We start from the raw sequence: 13,605 nt of genomic DNA on the forward strand, positions 1-13,605 counted from the left end.
GGGGAAAGAAAATAAGGAGACGTGAGATACATGGTGGTGCAATATTCTCTAGTCTAATAGTCACGCTCAAAGGATAAACTGACGTCACACATTTTTGAGTTTGAATTTTTAAATCTGTCATATTTACCAAGGCAAAGCAGGAGATAATCAGGGGAGATGTGATAAATAAGGAGACCAATCTCTCAATACTAACTTTTTCAAAGAATAGCACTTTTTTTGTTGTTGTAATAGTGGTTCGAGGTGCAATATCTTAACTTTTCGATTCTCCTAAATAAAACTATAATTGACAAAAAAAAATATTTCTTTATACATGTATCTTTCAGTAGATTCCCACATGATCGTTTGCCAACACTATCTGTATAAAATAGTTATATAATATATATACACACACACACACACACACACACTCTAGCGGTTTATTCACTCGGAATTGTAATGAATTGAACGCGGGAGCGTGAAAGCTGAATGACGACATTTATTGAGCAAGACCTGGATTTTCCAAAAAGTGGATATTTATTTTTAAATTTGCTCTAAATATAAACACACTTCCAATCCTAGCCATCCAGTTATTCTCAATAGGAGTGCTAATCATATTTGTTAAGGTCTTGCTAAGCGTAACGTATTGCATTTATAGTTTATCATCTGGCAGCAATTCCATCATTCAGAAACCATGAATGGAACTACCACCAAATAGATCTATCTGTCCTGGGTCTGAGGATCAGGTGAAACATGACCAGAGATGATCTTGCACCGTAACCTGGGAGCACACATTAACATGTTATTTGGAGTCCTTTTAACCCATGACTTGAATGTTGAAACGCAAAAAATATATAGATCTGAAAAACAGGTTCTCTGCTATTGCTGTATAATGTCCGTTACTCTCTGCACAATTGCCTCTTGTATTAACCAAACGAGATTGTAGGGATAATTTATTGATGGCTCTGTGATGTCCTACCCTTCCCTTTGGGTTCTATTAGATATAGTCTGTGTAAAACTGGTTCACGAGCCTAGACGTTGCACCATCTGTCTTTTACACAGCTGTTTGGCTCGGCAGCGAAACGCGGATTACAGGAGACGAATGACTCTGCGTCCCGCATTGTTTGTCTTGCTGTTTTCATTCTTTTACATTTTTTTTCCTCTTTCAACGCATTTTGTAAACAATAGGACTTTTTGTTTCTTGGTAAAGACAACTGCTTTCACATTTCAGTTTTAAATCAATGTCCGATAGCTCTACTTTATCCTAATGATGGAGAAATGGCCATAACTCTGCTACAAAGCTCTGTAACTATAACTATAGGAGAAAACAAGGGGCAGGCTGCACTCACCTAAACATACTTAAATGGGGTGCTGCTGGGAGCCAATAAGAACAGTAAAAATGAAAATCCAGCGCACTCACTTATCTACTAAACAGTTATTTTAGTGCTGAACAATTTTGTTAGTTTTATTAAAAACACCTAATCTAGGCAAAAAATAATGGGGGTTTAGTTACATTGCATAAGCCTGCCACAACGCCAATGTACCCTATCTTTGGCAGGTCCTACTCTGCTAAATGAGCTCTGTAACTATAACGAGTGCTCTTATTACTCCATGCACAATCTCTAGAAACCTTGTGGATTGTGTGTGTGTGTGTGTATATATATATATTTTTTTCTTTTTTCTATTTCCCCTTTCTCTCCTCTACTTCAATTCATATTTAATGACCTGATAGCATTGTGTGTTGCCTTTGTTATAGAAGCAGAATTTTACATCTTGTATTTACATAGCCGAGTGCCCCAGTGTATTCGAGAAAGAGAGACGTTTGGCAATCTGGCACTTTGCACTTTCCTAAGTAAATGCAAAACTAAAATATCAGCATTGTTTCTGCCGATCAACACAATGTTCAGCCTATCAGTATGTGCCATTTGTGTCACATGACTGTCAGTTACAATTAAAGGGCCGGCTCCAATACGCCCACCCGTGACTTTATTCGTGAAGCAATCATGATTTGCTTCACTGCACGCGAGTTATGATGTTTGGAGTTGTTTCTTGGCGATGCACCTTGTAATTATTAAGTGATCTTCCAATGGTGCATAGAATGAACATTTACTATCTGACTGTTTGGAAACTGTGTCTGTGCGGTTTATTCATTAAACTTCTGACTTTTGGTGAATTGATATCGGAGTTGCAAAATACAGGCAAACACTGCCGATAAAGAATAAATTACCAATTGGATGTATTCACAACCTTTTTTTTTTCTTTTTTCTTTTTATTTTGCAATTCAGAATTCAAATTGCTACTATTTGGAGTTTAGGGAATAATCTACTCTCATATATTCTCAAAATTTCTCATCATAAATCCTTCAAGATATACCAAATTTGGGAAACAAATCCATACATAAACAAAAATATTATATATGTTTTTGAAATTGCGAGTAATGCTGTTTTTTTTTTTTTTAAATGTTTGAAATGAATCCTTCATAGAGAATAAATGACTGGCAGTAATTGCAATTGTATATCCCTTATTTAATATATATATATATATGATCCTAAAGGCATTCTGATTTATTCTACAGGTTCACTTCGACCAGTTTAAAGAAGCTCTGATAGATGTGTTGTCCAGCCGGCTATCAGACAAAGACAGCTTTGAAGAACAAGGTAAATCACATTTCTTTTTATTTGGTAATCTATAACCTAACTTGTACAGCACACCTAATTAATACTAAACCCACCCAGTAGAACTGTTGCCTAACCTACAGAGTGCACCTAACGTGTGTGGGAGCCCGGAGTGTCCCTTTAATAATATAAACCCACCCAGTATACCTAACTGTAACCTAACCTACACAGTGCACCTAACGTGTGTGGGAGCCCGGAGTGTCCCTTTAATAATATAAACCCACCCAGTATAACTGTAACCTAACCTACACAGTGCATCTAACGTGTGTGGGAGCCTGGATTGTCCCTTTAATAATATAAACCCACCCAGTATAACTAACTGTAACCTAACCTACACAGTGCATCTAACGTGTGTGGGAGCCTGGAGTGTCCCTTTAATAATATAAACCCACCCAGTATAACTAACTGTAACCTAACCTACACAGTGTACCTAACGTGTGTGGGAGCCTGGAGTGTCCCTTTAATAATATAAACCCACCCAGTATAACTAACTCTAACTTAACCTACACAGTACATCTAACGTGTGTGGGAGCCTGGAGTGTCCCTTTAATAATATAATCCCACCCAATATAAATAACTGTAACCTAACCTACACAGTGCATCTAACGTGGTGGGAGCCTGGAGTGTCCCTTTAATAATATAAACCCACCCAGTATAACTAACTGTAACCTAACCTACACAGTGCATCTAACGTGTGTGGGAGCCTGGAGTGTCCCTTTAATAATATAAACCCACCCAGTATAACTAACTGTAACCTAACCTACACAGTGCATCTAACGTGTGTGGGAGCCTGGAGTGTCCCTTTAATAATATAAACCCACCCAGTATAACTGTAACCTAACCTACACAGTGCATCTAACGTGTGTGGGAGCCTGGAGTGTCCCTTTAATAATATAAACCCACCCAGTATAACTGTAACCTAACCTACACAGTGCATCTAACGTGTGTGGGAGCCTGGAGTGTCCCTTTAATAATATAAACCCACCCAGTATAACTGTAACCTAACCTACACAGTGCACCTAACGTGTGTGGGAGCCTGGAGTGTCCCTTTAATAATATAAACCCACCCAGTATAACTGTAACCTAACCTACACAGTGCACCTAACGTGTGTGGGAGCCTGGAGTGTCCCTTTAATAATATAAACCCACCCAGTATAACTGTAACCTAACCTACACAGTGCATCTAACATGTGTGGGAGCCTGGAGTGTCCCTTTAATAATATAAACCCACCCAGTATAACTAACTGTAACCTAACCTACACAGTGCACCTAACGTGTGTGGGAGCCTGGAGTGTCCCTTTATTAATATAAACCCACCCAGTATAACTAACTGTAACCTAACCTACACAGTGCATCTAACGTGTGTGGGAGCCTGGAGTGTCCCTTTATTAATATAAACCCACCCAGTATAACTATAGTATATCTGGTGACAAAAGGGAATTTATGATGTACCATTACATCATTGTACCATTACATCATAGTGCTATAACATATAAAAGTTTGCTGTATTTAAAGTTTACCTGTCATACCTATAACAATGAATACTCTTTTACAGGACAAAACATTTAATCTATACATTGTGCAGATTTGGAAGAAAAACCTATTTAAAAAAAATAATTAATAATAATTTTTTTTTTTTTTATAATTTTTTTTATTTATTTTTTTCTTCTCCCATCTGTCCGTCAAATCTACAGCATGGACTCTATAAATAAGAACGACTGATCAGGGACAGCAGTAAAACCCTCGTACAGGCGGTAGTTCTGCTCTCCACACATAGCAACCACAGTGCATGCGCAGTGGTTGCTATGGTATAAAGAGTTTCATAACGTTAACGTTCATTCAGTATTTAACGTTAATCACACAGTAGTCAGATTTACCCACGTCCCACTGGGACGTAATATATTTATATTCTATATACGCTGACACCATGAGTGTTGTGGAATAGTCATGTGACCTACAAAGGATTGTGATTCGTGAAATAGAGTAACCTCTCAAACTGTTACTGAGGAATTACTTTTTCATTTTTTTCAGAAAATTGCCCAGTTTAAAAAAATAAAAAAATAAAAATGGAAGCATGTTTTTCAGCCAGCAATCTATCTAGCATACCCCACCCCTAGAACTTCAGGATTTGTTGATTTCCTTGTTAGTGTTTCCTTCGTACAATTCCTGACTCAGATTTCCTGTCTGCCCGAGCTCGTTGTTACGTTGTTACAGGCCTCTGTCTGTGCGCCTTCTCTGGATCCTTATTTGATTTGTCACTTTGAGTTGGCTTTGCTTTCGCTGTTGATATTTTGTCCCTTGTTCTTGACATACATTTGTTGCCTAGTGACTGAGTGACTCTCTTTTCCATTACAACATATAGAAAAAAAATCCTGACCGTATGTTATTCCAAACAGCTCCCTCTTTGTTCTCAGAACTTCATGGTAAAACTGAGTCTTTTGACTGTTGGATTTATCAGTTTATAATTGGAGGCACGAGGAGAAATAGCAAATTATGTTCTGCTAAAGTCTGATTTCCGTTCCTTATTTCCATATTTGTTTCTGTTCAGTAAACACTGTGGATGTTATTTTTTATATTTTATTTTTTTGTCTGGAATAAATCAAACGTATGTATGTGTACACGCACATTGATTTGTCTGAATGTAGCGATCTAGATAGCTGCCTGGTTATCTACATCACAAAATCAATGTAAGGTAGATATTAGAAGTCTTGAATGATTTAAAAATAAATAACATTAAAAAAATGAAAATAAAAAAAAACTGAGCTTGGCCAGTGTTATCTAAAACTAGGGCCCAGAATCCTCTGAGAGTAAGTCCTCTATAGAGTAAGTCATATCCCGTCCTGTATAACTGCCTTCTTCCTGAAGAAAGCTATTACAGATGTTTAATGAGGGAGACTGTATCTTTATGTGTAAAGGGAGGGATGCATTCTCCATATTGATATACGTATGATGCTTCATATAGTGGATAAGGAATCTCCTGTCCTGGGAAGGCCCCTGATGTAGGCTGTTTAGGATTAAGTCCCCCTCCCCCCCCCCCCGCCGCCCCCCAAATTGAAGAACAAAGTTCCATTAATGCAGAGCTGTATCTTTTCCTGAAAAAAACATTCATCACGCTGCTCAGCGGCTCCCAATTACTCTCCGTACCAGCTCCTACAGCAACTGACCTTTCATTTGGTTTAATGAATCATTCGCTGCGACCCAGATTAAATCCTGGATTAATGAAACCCCCTTGTTCCGACCTCGCAGGGTGGGTTCCTGCGTTCTTTGTTAAATGAGCCGTTCGTTTCCTCTGCTTCGTTATATTTTGTTGTTTTCTCCTAAATGGCGCAGGAATAAGCTTCTTTTTAGGAGCCGATTAATGCTTTTTCCGTAGGAGCAACATTCAATTACTCGAGTTTATTAGATGCCACTCCTGGTAAAAAAAATAAATAAATAAATAAACAAAAACACACAAATGGCGAGTTTTGTACGCAATCCATTAAACAGCCCGGTTCTAAAATGTTCTTATTCGACAAAGTTCTGTTTTATAGAAAAGTACAGCGCGCTTTCTGTGCCCGAATAAGGATTTTCATAGAAGATCCACCATGTGCGGTAGCAGCTACATGCATTATTAATGTATATACACTATGAGTTAATATCTGATAACCCTGATTAACATCTTATTTAAAAAGGATGGGGTTATGGGTGGAGTGCTACAAAGAGAGCCTACAATATTCAATTAACGGTTCCAGCTAGTGTTCAATACTCACGTTGTATTTTGGGTATTACTTGTACCCTTTTGGTTTATTAATAGAATTACACTTATGTCCATTTGCTTTGTTTCCCTTCCGTGTCACTGGTAAGACTACACACTTCTTAAAGAAAGAGGGGAGCGTGCTGAAATGTAAGGAGTTGTGTTTGATCGTACAGAGGCAGGATATAGAAGTCCAAGCGGAGCACACATTTTAAACAAAGTAATTATCCTCAGTCAGTGGCTTACGTAAACAGGAACAGACTCCTTTAGTAAAACGAGAAACAAAACTTTGGGCAAAATGGCTGCATAACGAGAGAGAGGAAGTGAGACAAGATAAGTAATTAACATTCTTCCTTCATAGCGTCATAGAGACTTGCTTTTTTTGCATGCTTTAATATTTCCAGTTTTTTCCGTAAATAAACCCATATTTTGTTTTGCAAAATGTTATGCCATAAGCCTGCCTCATTAGCCACGCCCCCCCCCCCACTCCAGAAAAAGTCTTCCATATGAAATGTACGTACACAGCTCAGCCACTAAACTGAACTACAAAACAACCTGCATTAATAGGAGAGGTCACCCAGGCTGGCATTTAGTAAGGATATCACTACCCGTTTGTTGTTTCTCTGACTATCTGCAGACAGGTTGTTAATTAAAAGCCGCTCGCTCAATGCTGTTGGGCCTAAAAATGTGTGGGTACAGTAAGTCTTTCGGACATTAGGGTTGTGGCTAATGAGACGGGCTTGTGGTGCAACATTCTGTAAAACATTGATTATTTTTGTGCAAAAATGAAAGATTTAAACAAAAAAAAAAATACATCCTATTAATGAGGCCAAAATCTATCCAAAGCATTAAAGTAGTACTGGTTCCCGGTGTCCCTGTAAAACAAGCTTTTAACAATCTTTTTGATACCTTTTGACCTGTGTTTGAATGTTTGTTTCGGTCTCTCTCAAGACTTCTTATGGAGACCATGACTGTCTTCCTCTCACCCCCTCACTCCTCCCCCCATCGTTTTCATATAACCTCTATTAATTTGGAGAGGAACACGGTGTAGAGGCCCTAGGCCATGCTCAACCCTAACTGGTTACCCTGACATTGCTTTGCCCTGTAGTCACCACACTAACACTATAAATACATAAACAGATGTATCTGAAAGTGTAAAGTAGTTAAGAGAAACTCTATCTCTAATTTCTCTTCAGTGGCTGCGAGTTGTTGCTTTTATGAGACCGATTATTAAAACCTGTGATTGTGTGAATTGCGGCTGCAGTGTGTTATACTGTGGAATAGGCTCTGTTTTTTTTCTTGTTGGCTTTATTCATTTATTTGGCCGGTAAATAAACCAGTCTGCGGCTATGTGACAGCCTAGGATTCATCAAACAGGCAATCACTAAAGTGATTTAAAGCAGCCATTGAGATACTGATCATGGTCGCGGTGCGTAATGCGAGCAAATTACCTTTCCTGGTTTTCTGTGTGGATTTATAGATTTTTCAGCACCAGATACCTGATTGCAGATACAAATTGCAATCAACTATATCCTAATAATAAAACCTTAACGGATCTCCCACTGTCCTGTACATCTCACTGTATTGCACCTGGGGTTCTGCTATATTATATATGCATTATGACATCTACATGTGTATCTTATCCACGAGGATTGGTCACTGCTCAGAAAAAAATTCTACCCTTAAGTAAAACAATGAAAATAATGTAAAACTTTAGTTAACCTTCTTCTTTTTTTTTATTTTTTTATTATTTTACTACTAGATGCTTTGTTTACTAAATTTATATTAAAGATCTAGTCATTGACATCAAAATCAGGTTCAGTCCTGGCACAGCCAAGGCACACGTTGCAAATGAGGAGGAGAATTGAAAAGTTCCATTTCCTTATGGCTAGCAGGTGCAAAGGGCGGAGCTTAAAACAATGACTGACAGGGAGCCAAGATGGAGGCGCCCAGTTACAGGATAAAACAAATCTAGTGATATGGATTTCTAAATTTTTATTTAGACCGTGCACACAAACACTTATGAAACATGGGTAATATGTAAACATACTATTAAAAATCCTGAGAAGTGACAGAACCCATTTAATCCGTATTTCCACATATCGCCAGGGTTAGCGATACGCCTGGTACACATTAAGTCTTGCACCTGCAGGCTTCGTGATAATCTAAAACAGCTTGCCGTAATTATACAGGAAAAATAAAATAAACCGAAATCTCCTATTGCCAAGTAAATAATGAACTACTGTGGATACGTTGGATGTTTTGTTAATTTGACAAGGCTGATGGATTGCAAATCTATCATAAGATCATTCAAATTGCACTTTTTCTTTATTTTATGCACGTTTTAATTTTTTTTTTTTCCTGTTCTCTCCTCTTCATCCTCTCTCTCTCTGTGTGCACTTTGTACGTGGGGCATAATTTTCTGCATTTCACAAGTGTATTCAATTAAAGTACCATGTGTTTTGGCAATAACGTTGAAAATAATTTTATGTTCCAACAACAAGTTTCTTTTTAAGAAGCGTCTCTTTGATTCACACCGCGCAATACCTTGCCCCCTGCTGCTGTCAAATTTATTGCAACAAAAACTAGGTTTTGGCTCTGCATATTAAATAATTTATTTGCAGTTCTCCCCCAGGGAATCTGCTTCGTTCTCTGTGCTCACTTTTAACACAATCCATCTCCACGAGAGCATTTGATTCATGTGTTTGAAGTGCAGAGCTCAAAAGATAATACCAGACTCAGTCTTGTTGTCCATTTGATATGAAAACACCTAAAGACGTCCTCTCTAATCACAAGAATGTCATCATCCAACTCCTGCTTGATCCAGATTTCATTACTTCTATGCTTTTTTTGTTTTATTTTCCTCCACACTTTTAACAAATATACATTCTCATTTGAAATGTAACCGTGTTTTTACAATATTTTATTACACAATATATAATATTGATGTATTCATTGGGAGGTCAAAATATCCCCCCTCTCCTTGTTGTTGTAGAAATAGCATATTGTCAGCTTTAAAGTTGAAATCTTCATTTTAATTTAATTTTTGTACATGATGCCAACCAACTCTCTTGGATTGTTCTGTTGGTCAGTCCTTTGTACGGTCTGTGATATCTCTCAGGATCCTTTTACTTGTCCCCCTCCACCTTCTGAGATGTCTAGACCAGATCCGAAGCTCCATAAATTACTATATATTATTCAGATTCTTGTGTCAATATCCCAATATTTCCATGAATTATTAAGCAATGTGATTTATGTACACATTTCCCCTCCACACAGGCTCTAGCCCCTTAAATAGAATTTGGACCACTGTGTTCTTATTTTAGTGTGTACTTAAACGCCGACCCACCAGGTATGAATCAGACACTTGAAGTGAAACCATGATAAAGGGCAGGTAGGTAGACTCTACGCAGGCCATCCACAAGATGTATAGACGGGTGGATTTATAAAATCTGTACTGTTAAGACCTGCAGTGGTTATGGTACTGCGGTCTTCTATGCCTTTTCCAACAGATGAGCCTAAGATGAGCTACAGCAGGGAGTAGAGGAATAGTAGAGATGAATACAGCTTCCAAGACGATTCTTCCCAGCAAATAGAATATTCCCCCAAACATGAGCCCCAGACTTCATGAAGGGTGTAACAGAACTGACCTTTATTGAAACAGGCTGGCTTTTATGAGAAATCCTCTTGCAAGAGGACCTCCCACAGCAAACAAATACATTAACCAATCATTACACAGTATTTCACTAATACACGCCTTCCCTCTGCCTGGGAGATATTGAGATAAGTTAAGGAATAAATTAATTATCTCCAGGCAAAGGGCACACATTTTCCCCAAAAGTTAGAACACCGGTATCCCCACAAAATACATATCCCCTGATAGCCCCGATCTGGGGGAGAAACCTATCCGAATTTCACCCAGATCGGTTCAGGGGTTCTAGAAAAGTGTGGAAGTCATGTTTTACCGACCACACACGAGGCTCCTGCCCAAAACAGTTCCACAAATTCAGCGTGTGCGGTCGGTCAATTGGGAAAAAGGTGAAAAGCGAGCAAAATACCGAATAGATGCTCCTGGCTCATAGCAGCAATTGTTCCCATTGTCTGCACGAACATAACTACCGAATGCCGCTCTTCTGGCTAATCGGTAAGTGGGAGAAGCTGGTGTTCGGTAGTTTTCAGCGGTGGTTCGTGAGGTTGAGTGTCTGATTTTTAGTTCCAGACACTCGACAACCAAGTCCCGCTGACTCCCCTCGTGCGAACAAGATGGCCGCCGTTTTCTTTTCCACGTGGCGTTCGGCTATACGAACAGCGGCCACCCAGGGAACACTTAATCGACGGTACTTTTGAACTTAACAAGCCAGGAGGGTGGTCGGTGTTCGGTAGTTTCATACTGCCGAACTAATAACCAATATTTATACAGAAAATGGAGAAAACACACGAATACAGAAGTGTCGAAAATAAAGTCAATTTTCTTCACATGTACAATGACTGATAGAGTTTAGAGTGATGTAGAGACACTGTAGCTAGGTCAATTGCATTTTTATATTTCACTTATTTACAAAAAAAAAAATGCGTTTACTTGTATTATTTCTACAGAATTCCATTACCCATAACAGATTATGGCTGCTTTCTGAAATACTTATTTGCATCAATGTGTTGGGTAAAATTAATAAGTAACCCGAGGACATGCGGGAAAGTAGAAAAATCAAAATGTATCCTTTGATATTGTTAAAATGTCTTCTGCACAGATTGCTCTCCTGAAGTCCAGCCAAAATACATCAAAGATGGCAAGAAGTACGGCAGGCGGTCTGTGCCGGAGCTGCAGGACTCTCTTGAAGAGTTTGATGAAGAAACGGTAATTGAAGCTGAGGACGAAGTAACAAGATCTTCGCAGGTCAGCTCCAGAAATTGCGAGGAGGTAAGATGAATGGAATTAATAGCCAGAGGGGCTTCGCACACTGATTGGGAGCTTGTTTTGCACCCTTAACAGCTATAATGATTACCTTGATCAAGCAATCTGCATCCGTACCCATTAGCGATAAAACGTAGGATGCATCCTCGTGTCCTTGTAAATGTATCCTTCGTAGGCTAGCTTGTGAATCATTTCTATGAGGGATTAACGTCCCGAGCCATCAAAGGTGATGGTTTAATACTGCGTATACATTTTTAATAAACCATTCAAGTATCGGTTTCATTTGATCTGATGGAAATGAGGGGGACACCGTGCATTGCTCACTGTTGTACTAGCTGTAATTTCCTGTATCTTGCAAAAGTCTGGCATGGGAAAAATATAAGTGTAGATCTCTTTATGCCATGACTCCATGCAGTTAGTTTAAAAACAAAAGAGGTTCAAAGCAACTGGTAGGGTGGTGTGATAAATATTCACAGAAAAATGCTCTACACGGAAATAATGGCAATTTGATATGCAAAGCTTTAATGAGCCCCAACGCCTGGTGACTTTAGGGGTAAATTACGGCAGATTGGTGTAATGTGATGGATTCTTACCGGGTACAGCAATGGCATGCTGGGATTAAACAAATGCTTGAACCATTGACGTTACTAAATTGTCTTTTTAACCCTTTGAGGGCCAGAGCAGTAATTTTTCAACTTTGTTTCCTTTCACTTGAACTTTGTATTCTTACAAAATGGACAATTTTCCCAGAAAAATCTAAATATTGTTCTTGAGAGACCGCTCTATATTTCTTTGATGCCATACTTCTATCCATAGCACATCATTTAGTATGGGGAATAAATGCAGACTCTATCTAGACCAACACTCATCCATTTCCAATGGTTAGTTTACTCGAACACCAACACTAAAACGAATCCTTTACCGAGGGCTGGCTATTCCTAACCCTAATCCCAACACTTACGCTAAACCTAATTTAGGCTGACACTAGGACCGGGTTAGAGATTTTGAAGAGTTTGGAGGAGAAGGAGTTTTAAAATGATAGCCATTCTATCAAAACACTGGAATCCTAAGTGGCCACCTAAGTGATGATGCAGTCTTTGGGGTTCTGAAGACCTTTATAAACCACTCAGTTATTAGTCTTGTTTCATTATGATTTCTCTAGATTCCATTGATGGCTTTTTCCCATCATACACTGCTTACCACTATGTGTCCATACATATATAAACTATTCACTCTTTATTAAAAAAAAAAAAAAACCCACACAGAAAAAACTAAGAGAATATCTAAAATCCCCTTTCCACACAGCAACTCCAGCCGGGGAGAACAGACAGGTGCCGAAACCTGCTCGGAATATTGATTGGCTGTGTCTTCCGAAGACACGGTTGAGTTAAGACATGGAAACCTGCGCATCTCGCTGTCTATTTCTCAAGTAACGGCGTTCGCCTGGCACAGCTGTTCTTCACAATATGTTTAATTAGGTTTCAAATCCCAGTCCTCTTGGTCCCTGGATTGTAGTTCACGGTAACGAACATGGGTGTTTTTTTTTGTTTTTTTTTCACGAAGCAGGCTGCAAGGTGCACACGTTCCTCCAGATTCAAATTATGCACAAGATGTTTAATAACTTCCATTCCCGAGCAGTAAATTACATTTTTGGCATGTGTTCGTTAATGCTTCTTCATTGATGTTATGCTACGCGAAGTGTCTCCGGCTACAGGGGAACTTAATTCTGACATTAATTTGGTTTGTGAATCATTAATAATTTAACTCGCATGAAAAATATGGAATGTGCAAATCATAGATTTTCTGTACACGGAATTTTTTTGATGTGTTAAAAGGAAGACAGGAAGAAAAGCCATTAGACCTTTTCTTTAAAATAGCTGGCAAACAGGCAAATCTTCATACTAATTTCTTAAAAAAACAATTATCAATGTAAATGTCGTGACTAGGCCAGTTTTATCCAGGTGGCAGTATGGCTTCAGCTTATGGCATCGAAAAGCAGGCTATAGTCCTTTCCAATTATTCGTAGATACAAAGGGGAAAAGTTAAATAAGATTGTCATTTTGGTGGAGATGTAACAGTGGCATACGAACTGCCCCCCCCCACCCAAATCCTCTTTATTTGACTACGTAAATAAGGTAGGGGTAGACCATAGGCCTGTTTTATATTGGTGCGTATGTAAAACGTGTATCTTGTGTAACTGCAGTTGTTTTCAGAACGGTCATCAAAGGAGAGGGAGAAGGGAATCAAAAAATGGCAAGCTTTCAAACCTGCAAAGTGTACATATTTGGTAGACCTGTGCGTTCGGGATT

At 38.7% G+C, this 13,605-nt stretch overlaps 1 protein-coding gene across 5 annotated transcripts in view; it reads left to right on the forward strand.

The window, feature by feature from the left end:
- The window catches only part of NIN (ninein), a 75,078-nt gene that overhangs the window by 18,582 nt on the left and 42,891 nt on the right, over nt 1-13,605 (forward strand). For all 5 annotated transcript variants that reach the window (XM_063440360.1, XM_063440362.1, XM_063440363.1 and 2 more), the window contains exons 3-4: nt 2,552-2,633; nt 11,133-11,302. In XM_063440360.1, the coding sequence (XP_063296430.1) occupies nt 2,552-2,633; nt 11,133-11,302 (252 nt within the window). The remainder of the gene's footprint in view (nt 1-2,551; nt 2,634-11,132; nt 11,303-13,605) is intronic.

The sequence above is a fragment of the Pelobates fuscus genome, chromosome 13 (assembly GCF_036172605.1).
Source record: "Pelobates fuscus isolate aPelFus1 chromosome 13, aPelFus1.pri, whole genome shotgun sequence".
Classification (NCBI taxonomy): Eukaryota; Metazoa; Chordata; class Amphibia; order Anura; family Pelobatidae; genus Pelobates; species Pelobates fuscus.